Source organism: Artibeus jamaicensis, unplaced genomic scaffold (genome assembly GCF_021234435.1).
Source record: "Artibeus jamaicensis isolate MK-2021 breed Jamaican fruit bat unplaced genomic scaffold, CSHL_Jam_final scaffold_1689, whole genome shotgun sequence".
In the NCBI taxonomy this organism is placed as follows: Eukaryota; Metazoa; Chordata; class Mammalia; order Chiroptera; family Phyllostomidae; genus Artibeus; species Artibeus jamaicensis.
Genome location: NW_026522029.1, coordinates 5120309 through 5134758, shown reverse-complemented (window position 1 = coordinate 5134758; position 14450 = coordinate 5120309). Strand labels below are relative to the sequence as shown.

General features: G+C 42.7%; 1 protein-coding gene across 2 annotated transcripts in view; it reads right to left on the bottom strand.

Moving 5' to 3' along the window:
- PTPN22 (protein tyrosine phosphatase non-receptor type 22) overlaps positions 1-14450 on the bottom strand; it is a 48938-nt gene that overhangs the window by 29563 nt on the left and 4925 nt on the right. Inside the window, exons 2-11 of one of the 2 annotated variants that reach the window (XM_037152462.2) lie at positions 9384-9492; positions 9027-9103; positions 8774-8869; positions 8303-8341; positions 6851-6922; positions 6677-6736; positions 5953-6095; positions 5383-5449; positions 4487-4564; positions 1695-1781 (exon numbers count right to left, since the gene is read on the bottom strand). In XM_037152462.2, coding sequence (XP_037008357.2) covers positions 1695-1781; positions 4487-4564; positions 5383-5449; positions 5953-6095; positions 6677-6736; positions 6851-6922; positions 8303-8341; positions 8774-8869; positions 9027-9103; positions 9384-9492 — 828 coding nt within the window. The remainder of the gene's footprint in view (positions 1-1694; positions 1782-4486; positions 4565-5382; positions 5450-5952; positions 6096-6676; positions 6737-6850; positions 6923-8302; positions 8342-8773; positions 8870-9026; positions 9104-9383; positions 9493-14450) is intronic. The other variant, XM_037152464.2, reaches the window with a different exon arrangement.

The window sequence follows — 14450 nt, the reverse complement described above, 5'->3', positions numbered from 1 at the left end:
ATTTAGTGGGAGGAATAGGAAAAAGTATGTCTACTGAATATTCCCAGAAACAGAAGTTCTCTTTTCTGCCTTTAACCAGCTTCCTCAGTGGGAGCATGAGCAATACCCCCGTGTTCCAATCTACTGACCAAAGACCCGCCCCCGAGAACCCAACTGGCTATAGTCACAGCACCGCTGCCGGGCTAAACTTTGTTGACGGTTCCTGACTCCCAAACGAAGCATTAGCTGCAATACTCTAGCAACACATTAAAGGGATATTTTTTGTCCAAGAAGGTTTTTTTTTCTAAGAGTACAAATACGGTTTGATACTAACAGATCCAATGATACAACTGTATTAGCAGGTTAAAGGAGAAAACGCCATGTGATCATGCCACGAATGCAAAAATGTGCAATCGACTGAATTCAACATTCTTTCTGAAAAAATGTCTTAAAAAGTAGAAATCGACAAATACTTTCTTTAAACAATTAAAATACAAATATCTCTCATCAAGTGAGCATCACATTTCGTAGTGATACATGAGAATCTTTCCCACTAAAATCTGGTCATCCACATCGCCTGTGTTATTTAACCTTGTTCGGGGAGGACTAGCCACAAGTAGGATGTAAGTAACATTTTCTGGCAACGATACTTGTATTTCCATCATCTTCCACCATGTTGTTCCTCCTTGGAGTCGACATTAACTGTAGGATTGCTTAGGTCATTCCCTCGCCTCACAGGCTTTCTGGCTTTCTTTCCCTTGCTAGCTTCATCATCAACTGATGGAGTTATGATCGGGGCCATCTCTTATATACTTTGTATCCTTAATTTTTTTATTTCTATTTACTGACTTTAGAGAGAGAGGAAGGGAGAGAGAAACATTGATGCGCTGTTCCACTTATTCATGCATTCACTGGTTGCTTCTCGTATGTGCTCTGACCAGGGATCAAACCCACAACCTCGGTGTATCGGGATGATGCTCTAACCAACTGAGCCACCTGGCCAGGGCTATATTTTTACTCTCAATGCTGTGAAAACAGTAGGTCCTCAGTGAATATTCTCAGATTATCTATCCAAAATGGGATATTAAAAATTAAATTAATATGTATATGTTACATATACCTTGGAAGGTACCAGTAAATCGGTAATTTTGTGATTACACAGGATTTGACTTACCAATTTTTGTAATAAGATCAAAACAGCATATCCTAGAATATTCAATATTTTTACACTGGAATTTGGTGAAATCGTAATTGCTCTCATACCTAAGGCCTTCAGCTAAAAATCCTTTGGCTATTCTAAAATATTCTCAAAATTTGATGAGACACACAATCAAAACCAGGCTGGAGTAACTGAAAAATTACATCAGTACTCAATTGTGGTTTCGCTTTGTAACTGGCACTGTCATTTCTAACTTACCACACAGCTGTCTAATACCTGGGAACAGAATACATGCTTGCTCTTTCACACCTCGTTTCTAAATTTAGCTAAACATTGTAGCAAGAGGTTAACCCAAAGATGCATTTCCTAAGTTAAAGTAGCTCAATGATTTGCCCTTCTCCACAGGAGGTCTGCAATGCTTCCCATGCCCACGGGACACTCCGATTTAGTCACAATGATAAATACAAGCTAGGTCCTTCAACTAATCTAAGATTCCCTCCCCAAATCAAACATTTTTTTTTTTTTAAATTGACAGAACATCAAGTTCAACGTTTACCTCTGTTCCAGAGTGTCTATCTCTGATGACATCCATCTGTCTCTTAAACAGTTCTAATACAGCTTTGTAGACCAGCTCATACTGTTCCTGCAGAGCGTCACCGACCAGACAAGGGAAACAAACACACACCTTGGTGAACGATTGAACCAGATTTCAGGAATATGCATACCAGTCAACCAATCAAATCCCATGATAACAAACCCAAAAAAGCCATTCACATTAGTTTAATGACAGGGCCTGGTATTTGTATAGCCCACTTCAGATTTCAAAGCACTTTTAGGTGGCTAGAAACAACTGATTATTTGTTCTACTTCTAACTAATGTACAAGGAAGAAACTTGCAGCGTGTTTTTTATGTTCGACCCCACTTTCTTACCGATCTTTCCTTCCATCACCATCCCTTTAATTCTGCTTTCCTTGCTCTTACGTTACACATTTTATTTCTTATTGGATGCATTGTTTTTTGGTGAGCCACCTCTACCTTTTCTGGAAGAAGGTAGACACATTGCAGTGGATGGGTAGATAGAGGGCTTGAATCTGATTATTTCACTTGACCCTCATAACTGACCTATAAACAAGTTAGGCTGCTATTCCTGTTCATAAACAATTTGTCCAAGGTCACTCGGAAGTAACTTCCAGAACTTGGGTTAGAACTTGAATCTTCTGATGCTTAGTTTACTGCATTTAGAACAGACTGCTGAAATTCTGTCCCAGCAAAAATATCAAAGAAGAGATCATTGAATAGAGTTTGGAAGTGTATGGTTATAAAGAGATTTCACTGGAGAAAAAGGAGTCTGCTATAGTCACAATATTTATGGGTTTTTACTACTCTGTTTTTTCCTCTGTACCAGCTCAAGCACTTGATTTTGTATCTACTTTTTTTCTATATATATTTTTATTATTTTTTTAAATTTTACTGTATTTTTCCATTACCATTTGTCCCCCTTATAGTCCCTCCCTGCAGCAATCTCCATACTGTTGTCTACGCCCATGAGTCCTTTCTCCTTTTTGCATGATCCTTCCACCCCCTAAACACCCCCCACCCCTAGCAGTCAGCCTGCTCTCTATCTATAAGTCTGTCTCTATTTTGCTTGTTAGTTCGGTCTGTTCATTAGATTCCACAAATGAGTGAATCATATGATACATAAGCCAGTCCGAGAAAGACGGATACCGTATGTATATACTTTCCATCTGAATGGGCCCATTCAGGGTTTTCCCTGACTCTTTACACAATCTTCTACAAGTAAAATACAACTTTTTTTTTTCAAATATGATTTCAGCAGGAGAACAATGCAGAGTCTCTGTCAACCAACACAGCCATTGGTACACTTTTTAAATTTCTGAAGAACAGAGAAAAATCATACAGGAAGCACTCGTCTGGTTACTGTGCTATTTCCTGGTTACGGTAGTGTCAGAAAAAGCAGCTGTAACTGGTAAGAAGTTTGCTCAGTTGGTCGTTGATAATGCCAAAATGCGAAGGGTAACTTAAACTTGTGCCAGCCATCCCCCAACTCTTGAAAATAGGCCTGAAATGGACTCTTTTCTGGCACAGGCATGGTTTTTATTTATTGATCAGTATTACCACTCAACACGGCACCGATATGGGTCAGCCCTCTTCTAAGTCTGACAGTCTCAAACCTGCCAATGCATTCATCTCACACAAACTTCCCCCTCACAGGTTGAATATAGAAAACACCTACAGTCAACACATGAAAAAAATTATTTTTCCACTAGCTATTAGTGGAAAACCTGTGTGGGCCAAACAGAAGGTTTATTTTATAATAGCTCTTCACTTTTTCCCTTTGATTTGCAGCTTCTAGATGAAAATATCCAAACTGCCACTGTCGATGGTTCTGCCTCCAAACCTATGTGGCAGTTTGTTTGCCTTAAACAGGTGAGGGTCTTGCTGTCTGAGCAGGAAAAAGTAGTTCTAATGAATTATGCCTACGTGTCTGATACCTAATATCAATGAATGTTTGATGGATGAATGATAAACTGTATCCTAAAACTGGAGACCATTCAGATATATGGGTAAAATAACCAGTGAGGAACTTTGGGTGAAATTAATATTGTGAAAGTGACAGATTTGGGCTGGGACTGTTTCATCTAGGAGAGAGACTTGAACTTGGAAAGGAGAGGAAAAAACAGGGAAAAAGCATTACTAATGGAGTGAATGAGCATGAGCAATCCAGGATGGGTTAGAATATTGTGTACATATAATCATCATATATATAGTGTGATTGTAATTATATTTTTAAGTATGCATAGATTAAGGACCAGGAGAGACTAGAAAAATAGTAACAGCAGTTACCTAAGTGATAGGGTCATGGTTGATTTTACTTTCATTTTTCATTCTTTCCTAAAATGAGCACAGACTACATGCTCCGGATTCTGTTACCACGTCCTGAAGTACAAAATACCTTTGATTTTCTACAGTTTCAGAAATAAATTAGTGTTACAAAGTTTCAAGTCAACCTGACCCAACTATTTCTTTCTAGGAAGTCAAACAACTTGTGGAATTTTTTCAGCCTCCTTTGTAAGAAATGTTATATTGGTTTCTCAATATTTTCTGGACAGCAAAATACAAAGGATGAAAGGAATTTGACCCAGGGCAAGGAATACTGGGGAAAATGTTGGGATTTTCGGAGTCGGGGGAAACGGGACCAGACTAACACACTTAACAGGAAACTGGTGTTATGGCTACGCAGTCGGCTGCTTTGGGACGCCCCACTATTAAACAGAAGTGACGCAAAACTCCAACACATGTTATGATCCATTCACCACAGTCCGTACCTGAGTTTGGACAAACGAAGGCCTCTGTGTTCGCATTTCCTGGATCAAATTAAAAATACTGAAGTTCTCAGGAACTATCTATCAAATAAGAGGGAAAAGATCTTACTCCTTTGTTTCTATATTTGTTAATAAATTACTGTCGCTGTCTCATAGTCTTGTGGCTTCCATGATCTCTGCTCTCCTAACATGGGATAATATCAGAAAATAGATAGACTTTTAAAACTAATGAAGATTCTCATCACTTGCCTCATGATTTACAAGCCTGGCGTTTTCCCTAGAAAAGGCTGAAGTGACCATTCGGACTGATTTCACATGGGGTGATCAAATGTCTGAGGTTAAGGATAAGATGAAGAAGGCCCAGTACAGGAGCCAGTATGAGTTTCATGAGATAAAAGGAGTTGGCAGGCAGTTCTCAAGCCCGTGTCTTAAACTTCCCTTCTCTTATTAGACTTTTAGAAAACCAAGTATTGATTGGAACACCAAGCTTGATGGCGGTAAATCGAGTGCATCAATTAAAGCAGTTTGGATAAAAGAAGGGTGACCATGTCACTCAGGGCCATGGTCCCCTCCAACTACATCAGGTGTCAGAGCCCCCGCAGAGATGGCTGGGCCCCCATCTCCAGAGTCTCTGTTTCAGTCCATCCCAGGTGGGGCCTAAAACTTTGCATTTCTAACAAGTTCTCAGGTGATGCTGATGCTCACGCTGTTTGTCTGGGGACCCCACGTCAAGAGCCACCAACTGAGCAACTCACTGAATCATCTGACAAGGCAAGTCTCCAAGGCAACCTTCTCAAAAAGGTGAATTGTGGAGGTGGGTGTTTGGAAGACCCAAACGATTCCTAAGCCTGAAAGGAGCAGGGCAAACAAACGGGAAGTGCCTGCCAAGAGAAACTCACCCCGTCTTTTAGCAACATCCACGTATAATCAATAGCGCAGATAACACCGGTCCTTCCACAGCCGGCACTGAAATGAAAGATCACAGAGCATTTATAGGTGCCAACAGTGGGCCATTCACTGAGTCGCTGGAAAACCTCACCAGCAGATCTGAGGAAGAAGATACCTAGAGACAAGGAAACTCTCAACACTACCATCTCCCAAGTGTGTTTGCAGATTGCCGCGTGTCCACTGAACTTCAGGATGGGTCCTGGGCAACTGTTCCCAGCACAAGTCTCTGGAGCTGTACTGGTCACGGGCAACTTATCAGAAAAAATAGTAATGTAAAGCTTGGCTTGAATTTATTATAGTTTGTTTCTGCCATGACCTTTCTCTCTCTGTCACATTTCTAAGCTTCTTTCCTTTCTGATCAACCGGAAAAAGTGAGGCAAGGACCAGGAGCCCTTATCCTATGTGCTCACACCACCTTGACCTCCACAGAAGTCAGTCTTCCTTCAGCTGAAGCAAGAGTCCCGGCCAGACTGCGACACTGGGGTTGTTCTGGGAAGGAGGCTCATGCGAGAGCGTCCTACCTGCAGTGGATGCATATGGGCGCACTGTCGTCCTCTTGGTAGCAACGCACATCCCGGACGAGCTCCAGAATGGGATCTATAGACGAAGGCACGTCATGATCCGGCCAGTTCCTGTAATGGAGCTGGTAGATAGTTCGAGTGTCCTATTAAAAAAAAGAGTAGCCGGCATAAAAGGAGAGTTCAAGGTGAGGACTCCACCTCGTTCCACCACAAGATTTCTCTGACTTGCTAAGAAGTATCATCTATATCCTCTTTGCGATTTACACTTTCTTCCCTATAGACCTCTGGTGACTACACGTCTACAAAGAACAACGAGGAGATTTCAGGGCACTTATTGTTGGCCTGTCCCTATCGGCCCCGCTCAGCAGAGGAGGTAGATGTGAAGACAGTCCAACCTGGAGCTTCCCGACTGAGACACTGCACATGGGCCGTAGAAATGCTGGTGTATTGGATCCCTTGGTCTCAGAGGGACAGCCTGAGCTCTCAAGTTGGTTTGCAGCCTCTCTTCTCTCTACACAACTGTTTTATACGTGGTCACGGTGAGGAATAGATTGGGGAGCCCAGATGCCGCCAAAGATCTCTTTTGAATATGAAGATTATTCCAGAATGACAAAGGCCCCCCATTACTCCCCATTGTCTCATGCCCAGCCCAAGACACCTACATATATATTAACCTGCCCGATCTCTTCAGGCTTTTGAATTTACTGCTCCATTCTGTACTTACACTGTTGAACTTGACTTTTAGAGTCCTGATTATGTAATGAGATTTTCTATTTTCCGCTTCCTAAGAAGTAAATTAAAATATTAGTCATTTCAAGGACTAAGATTCAAAAACGACTCTCCCTAGAGTAGATCGCAGGCTTTGGCTCAGCCGTGTGGAAATGGGCATCACACTTACACAGGACACGGAGAACGGGCCAAGCTGCAGCTGCACCTCTCCCGGCTCGGCCCAATAGCGCTCACACTTTTTCTGTGGCACAAAGCAGAAGACAGTGATTTCCCTCCATGTAGTCCAGTCTCTTCCGAGTCACGAAACCCACTCCCTCATTCAGAAGCCAGCTCAGCTCTGCGTCCTTCACCTTAGGTGAGGAACGTCTAACCCCCTTGGCCTTCAACCCCAACTTCATGGTCTGGAATCTCCAAGGATGGGAAAACAAACATTAAAGACTATATAAATGACAGACTTCCTAGAAGTCTGAAAAAGCGGAAATAGGGATCTGATATTTTTAGTACTTCAAAAAGGTCAACAGAAGTCACGTCTACTAAGGTCCGTACAAGCTGACTGAACGCCAAGTCCCCTCGGTGGTAACTGGAATTGTACCCATTCAGAATGGCAACAATACATGAGAAGAATGCTATTCGATAGAAATATAATGTGAGCTACATGTGTAATTTTAAATTTTCTAACAGCCACATTCGGAAAAACAAAAACAAAAACAAAAAACAACCCTGGCCACATAGCTCAGTTGGTTAGAGCATCATTGCAATACACCAGGTTTGTGGGTTCAATACCCCTGGTCGGGGCTCATGTAGGAATCAGCCAGGGAGTGCATGAAAGGGTGGAGCAATGGATGGATGTTGTCCCCTCATCTCTCTCTATAATCAATAAATTAAAAAATTTTTAAACAAAAATAAAAAAAGGGAAATTAATTTTAATAATATAACTTACATGGCCAATACATCAAAGAAATTTTCAACATGTAATCAATATAAAATAGTCATTAGATATTTGACATTTTAAACTTCTTCAAAATACAGTGTTTTTAATATTCATTGTACATCTCCATTCATATGCCAAATTTTCATTAGAAATACTTTATTTTCATTTAGAGGCCATAACATTTATAGTTGAAAAGATTCAGATACCTGAGTTGTTCCAAACATACTTAAAGTTTTCCAATAACTGAATTTCATATCAGTTTTTTAAATTAAATTTGTTAAAATAAAATAATGGAGTTCCTCAGTCACAGCAGCCACATTCCAAGAGCTCAGTGGCAGCACGTGGCTAGCGGGTGCCACGTTGGGCAGAGCAGGCCGGGAAGCTCTGCCTGGTAGTGAAAGGTGTGTCCGGTCAACAAAATGGAAAGGTGAACGGTCACTTCAAAAAGCATACCTTATTTTTTTCTTAAAACACGGAGTCTACTGGGAAAATGGACAGAATAAAAAGGATCCTTAGGAGTGAAAAACAAAATGAAAAAGAGTCCTGAGAGTCATTTGGCATTCCCCAAACTGAAAACTGGCAAGATGAGCACAAATTTTACCTAGTTGCACCTAATGAAAGTTCTGCTACCAATTTCCCCCCTTGTTTTCCTTCTTCCCTTTGCCTTTACTCAGGCAAGGATGCACTCACCTTCCCCATTTCGAACTCCATGCATGCCATAATAATGATCTGGGGACAAAAGGGACAGACACTTAACCATTGCTCCAGTTAGAAAGAGCAGCTAATACTGTCCATGGGTCCCAGGATCAGAAAGTGTTCATTAATCTTCCCTAGGTTTCTTTTTTTTAATAAAAAAGAAATCTAGATAAATTACAAACTCTTGCTCTTACCCTTCCTTCTTTCTCTCCCCACTTCTCTTTTTCTCTATTCAAATCAGTAAATTCTTATTAACAAATGAGCCTGTCAAGATGAGAACTTTCATTTCCTTGAAGAGTGACATCGTGATTTTGACTAAGGTGTACCAGAACACCGAAATTCTGGTGACTAACAAAAAGAAGCGCTAATTTAATACATAAGAAACCTCAGTTGCATATCCTGATGCTCTCAGCCCTTCTATCCCTAAAAATGAGAGAAGAGAAAGGAAAGTAATGCTGCTCTTACCAGGACACTGTATTCCCAAATCATCCTCCAGAAGTCCAGGACAGTTGTAGGCAAAGGTCCCTGGGTGGCAATGTAAGCCTGGGGTCCGTAAACTCCCTAATGGGGAACAGAAATCACATGGGGTGACTACAAACAGTACCCTTTTGTTCTTGTCCAATACATTTCCCTCCCTTTTTTAGGTGCCTAGAGAAATATAGTCTACTATCCTCTCCCATTTTTTAGGTACCTAGAGAATATGGAATGTGGACTGTACCTTAATGAAATTGGCATTGATGTAACTGGAATCCTCATCAGAGGTTAGTAAGGACAGCTCTACTCGGCTGTGATCATCTGGAATACAAAAGAAAGACACAGGATAATTACGGGGGGTTAGTCCGAGGGCTTACTGTAAGTCAGGGACTAGCAGCATGAATAGTGGTCTGAAGAGTGAATGAATGAATGAATGAATGAATGAGTGAATGAATGGATGTTCTTTTGTAGTCATAACTAGTACAAACTAACTTGTCAAAGCCACATTCCAGGACTCAGAACAGCAAGCAATGGGTGAAAGGAGATACAGATAATTGAACTTGGGAGGAGGTACAAATTTACAGGGAGAAATGAAACTTACAGGGCAAGATATCCTTGTATCTGTTTTTCTTGATGTTCTTGGGTCTCTCTGCCACAGTCGTGGGATAGGTTCTGTCTGTCTTGTACTTGGTGGAGAGTCTTTTCAGCTTCTGCAATAAAATTCCAATAATTAAATCTGCCTAGAGAAAAAAGGCAAAAAGCTATCACTAGAGAGCTTTTGAAGAGACCAAAATTTCACCACCCTGAAGCTGCCTTTGGGGGCACTAATTAAGAAGACAGGACTCAAACAGAAACCTTGATCCTCCCCCTTCACTGACTAAGAGATTCAGACAGAGAAACCTGCTTCATGGAGGAGAGCTCAGGAGGCCCCCCTTCGCCTAATTGGAACCAAGTATGGTAAATGAGAGGGCTTCAGGACAGCCCCTGTGTCCCACTGCTTCTGAGTCACCTAGCAAGGATTTCCTGTCACGCACACGTGTGTGTGTGCGTGTGTTCCACTGTTCCTCAAATACCTGTTCATTGCCCATTCTCACTTCCAAAATCTAACACCCTGTTTCCCCCACTTTTTCCTGTGTCCAAAAATGTCTTATACCCAATGCTGCCTACCCGTTTTTGAAATTTTCATGGAATTATCATGTCTATGTGAATTCCTCATGCACATGTATTAAACTTTGATTTTCTCCTGTTAATCTGTCCCTGTTGATTGGCTATCAGCCCAGCCCAGAAGAACTTAGAAGGTGGGAAGAAAAGTACTAATGCCTTTTAGCCCCCCACTCTTTCCTTCTCCACCCCCAGAACCCTCTATTTCAGCCCTTTTAGTATCTTCTGGGGCTGAGTTCGTTTGTGACAGAGCCCTGGAGCATAAGGATGGAGAGTTCAGTGACATCTGGAAAAGGGAAATGATCACACTTACTGCAGCTGAGCCACAAATAGCTAAAACTTAAGAGCTGAAACTGATGAATATTTAAGAAATCAGCATCTTCTGAAAGCAAGCTATAGGTGTTGCCCAATGGGTCAGGTGTTAAAAGTTTACTTTCTTTATAGCAACTACAGGCTATCTTAAGTAGAAATGGAGCTTAAGTTGCATTAAATTTCTCTAGATCCAACAAAATTTCAAAGATTTGGTCCCCAAAGCAGTCACTGTTTACGTGACGGAAACTTCAAGCCCACCCTGCAACCAGTGGTCTTCAAATGGTATCATTCTGTGTTGGTAGAATAGATCTGGGCCAGCCAGGGGTTAGCATCACACGGCTGAACGAGATTCCTTAAGATTGTGAAGTAACTGCTTAAATTTATTCCCATTTGCCAACATTATACTTCAGGCCAAAACTTCAGGTCAGAGGAAATGATGATTCTTTAGCTCCTTCTTATAAATCCATCTTGTACCAAATTTTGTCGAACACCCTTACCATTAAGAAGAAGAAGTTAGGGAAAGCTTCCCACGGGGGAATGAGGAAGTCCTCTGCCAGTGCCCCCACCTCCACACATAATCAAAGGGAAATAGTTTAAGGCAGGAAACTCCTATGGTGGTTGCAGAAGCCAACAACAAGTCCTCTGGTTTTAGGACCAGCTAAAACCAGATCAAGCCAAGATGGAAGAAAAAGGGACCAGAGAACAACCCCAAAGCTCGTTATACCATCGTTAGAATGAAAACTGACACCACGAGTAGAAGGGCGGGGGGTGGGGGGGAACAAGTGCCATGACACTTCTGGAGCAGACCATGTTAGGAAGAAAACCACAACCAAAAGGTGAAGCCAGAATCTGACACCACGAAGTTCAGAAACAGCCCACTCTTGGAAACACATGCAACCCCAAGAACTGACTGGGCAGCGCCCAACTGAGTGGCGAGTTCACCTGTGTCCACTCGGAAGTGTGCTTTCTTCTTTCACTGTGGTGCCCTGTGAGACTTGCAGCCAGGGAGAGCAGTGGACGGCTCGACCCTGATCATGCCTCCAGGAACCTGCATCCTACCTAGCCTCTTTTTCTTTATTTGAATAAACCTTGTTTTTGCTCTCACTGGGACTTATCCTTGCGTTCTTTCCTGTGCAAGTCAAGAGCCTGGAAGGCCTGCACCGTGCTGGGGTGTAGGGGAGGAAGGCGGGGGAGGGAAAGGCAGGGCCAGCACCAGGCACATGTAATAGATCTGACCTGTGGGAACCCCTATTCAACTTGAGAACGATAAGGGGAAAACGTCTGTGATAGCCAATACATACTTGTCAAATTTAACTACAGAAAATAATTAATATTATTTACCCACTATTTAATAGGGAATTGGTCCAGTGAAGATCATAAATTACTTCCTATGGGTCAGATCCCTCAGCGTTTACTCAGTTTTCATTCCCTGAACTTCCTTCTTGAAATTTCTTCCTCCTGTGGCCCTTATTAGTCTACACCATCTTGCTTCTCCTCGTTCTTCCCTGACTTCCCTTTCCCATTTCTCAGTCTTACTGGCTGCCTGTCCATTTCCATCTTCTAATTGTGAATTATCCAAAGTTCCCAAGTTAAGTCCTCAACTCTCTGCCCTTCTCCCACCATACACATTTATGCAGAAATACAGCATACGCTTAGAGAAGGCATACTACTGGTTTTAAATTTTTTACTTAACTGATTAAAATTGAATTATACTTCCAACCCCTACTGGATGTCTCAAATCTCTATACTGAAATCAGATCACTAAATTTCAATCCTCACTCACGTCCTAGACAGTCCCATTTGCATATCTCGTCATTGTTCCAATCGCTAATGATAAGGGCACTGTCCTTACCCCAGGTGGCCACACTCCAGAAACTGGGAGTCATTTCTGGTTCCCCCCTCCCCACAATCCCTACGTCTGACTCAGTCAGCAAGTTCAACCGATTCTTTCCATGCAGTATCTTGCATCAGCCTTCATTCCCATGCCCGTTGCACACACTGTAATTCAGGCCCTTGCCCCTCACGGCTGACCCCTTCACAGTCGTTTCTTAACGCCTCCTTCCACTTTTCTCTTTCCCCATTGAAATCAGTTAGGCATGATTGTACCAAAATAATCTTACTAAGATATTGCCTTTTTATCTTGCTTATGCTCCAAACAACTTCAGCGAATCCCCCTTGCTACCAGGAAAAAAAGTCTACACTCCTTGGCCAAGTGCTTAAGATTTTTCCCCACGTGGACCAAAATTTCAGCACCCCGAAGCTGCCTTTTGGGGATATTAATTTTAAGTTGTTTCTTAAGAAACAAGACTCAGAAAGAATCTTTGACCTACTCTCCTCTCCTGCCCAAGAGATTCAGACAGAGAAACCTGCTTCAGAAAGGAGAACTTAATATGTTCCCCTTAGCCTAATTTGAATTAAGTATGGTAAATAGAGGGCTTCAGACTGTTAGCTAGATACTGCATGTCCCATTGACTCTGAGTTGCGTTGAGCACAGGTAAAGCGTGTGTGTGTGTGTGTGTGTGTGCGTGTGGCCTATGCTGGTTTACCTGCCTTGCCCGCCACCTTCAACAATGGGACAGGGTGGCTTTTTCTTCCCTACTGCATTCATCCTCCTGGAGCCTCTGGCTGGATGACAAAGCGAGACACTCACCAAAAACATCACGTAGGAAATTCCTACAGAACTGCTAATTTGGCAAGAGGCAAAGATTCTTTCCACCCTCCGCCCCCCACAGCTTACTTTGAGGTCAGACCACTGTGAAGGCCTCCTTTTTTGTTGTTCCTTTTTTCTCCCCACCGACCCCCAGACTCCAGCACCCCAACCGAGAACAAAGCAGAGCAGAATTGGGACAGAAGAAGCGATAAACCACACCAGAAAAGGAGAAACTCGGAGAGTGGGAAGCAAAGGGGCATAAAAGAGAAAGCAAGTCCCGGGAGGGGTGTTGGGGCTGGGGATAAAAGACAGGTCAAAGGGGGAAGGTATTTCTCTGCAAATCTCAGAGTAGGGGGATGAGTTTCCTGCCAGGGGCCCCAAGGAGAGACCTGAGGGGAAGAGCCTCTGAGACTTTGAAGGGCCCAGAGCAGGACAGAGGATATAGTCAGTGGTATTGTAATAACTGTCTGTGGCACCAGGCAGGTACAAGAGGGACTCACTGGGGTGAACACTTCGTAAGGTATATAAATGTCTAACCACTGTGCTATTCACCTGAAATTAATGAAATACTGAATGGTTACTGTAATTGAAAAAATATATAAAAGTAAAATAAAATAAATTAAAAAGTAAAAATAGAAAGAAAAATAAAAGAGGCCAGCATCCCTCCTGGGCCTGATGAGAGACCAGATTCGGGGGGTGCTGGAGGAGCCAAGAGTAAGCTCATCTGACCTGTGGACTATGCCACCCCTTTCCTTTTGAGACAGGAAAGCAGAGGGGAGGGCCTGGCCATCACATGCTGGAAATCAGGACTGAGTCCTTTGCACGGTCTTCTCATTGCCTGGTAAATGCATTACTGATAAATGAGTTAAGTTCACTCCCAGAAGAGAAAAGGAAAGCACGAGGCCCCAATATCTTAGCCTCCGAAGGCCGCATATTGTAATGAAGTCATAGTGTAAGTCATATTCCAAGGGGGAGCAATGACACTTGGTCCTGCTGCGCCAGCTGGCACGGGGACACAGAGTTCGTCTGTCTGCAGAGCTTCTCAGGGAGCCTCCGCAACGCCTTACAACTGCAGGTCAGTATCATTACCTCTCCCACGACTCCAACGGGACTGAGAAGTGTGAATGCTAATACATGGAATTAGGAGCTTGGGCCTCTGAATCCAGTGAACATGAGGACTGCTGGCGGGAGTGGGGGACACGACTCAGCTGGCCCAGAGTGACCCAGCTGTGTGCAAGGATGGATTCTGTAATATAATGTAGAGTGAAAGAAGGAAGACATTTGCATGAAGTTCAAAAACCAGGAAGATGAACGTCTATTGTTCAATGACACACCCAGGTCTTCAAGCCATGCGACGACCTCAGGGTGGTGTTCACCTTGAGTTTGGCAGGAGTTTGGGGATTTATGATCTGGAAAGACACCCAGATTTCTGGGGTGAGGGCAGTGTTCTTTTTCTTGCCCGCAAGCACCTGCATGGTGCTTACATAGGTACCTCCTTTATTACTAGTTGTTAAATTGTATACGTGTCTTGAAAGCACATTTCTG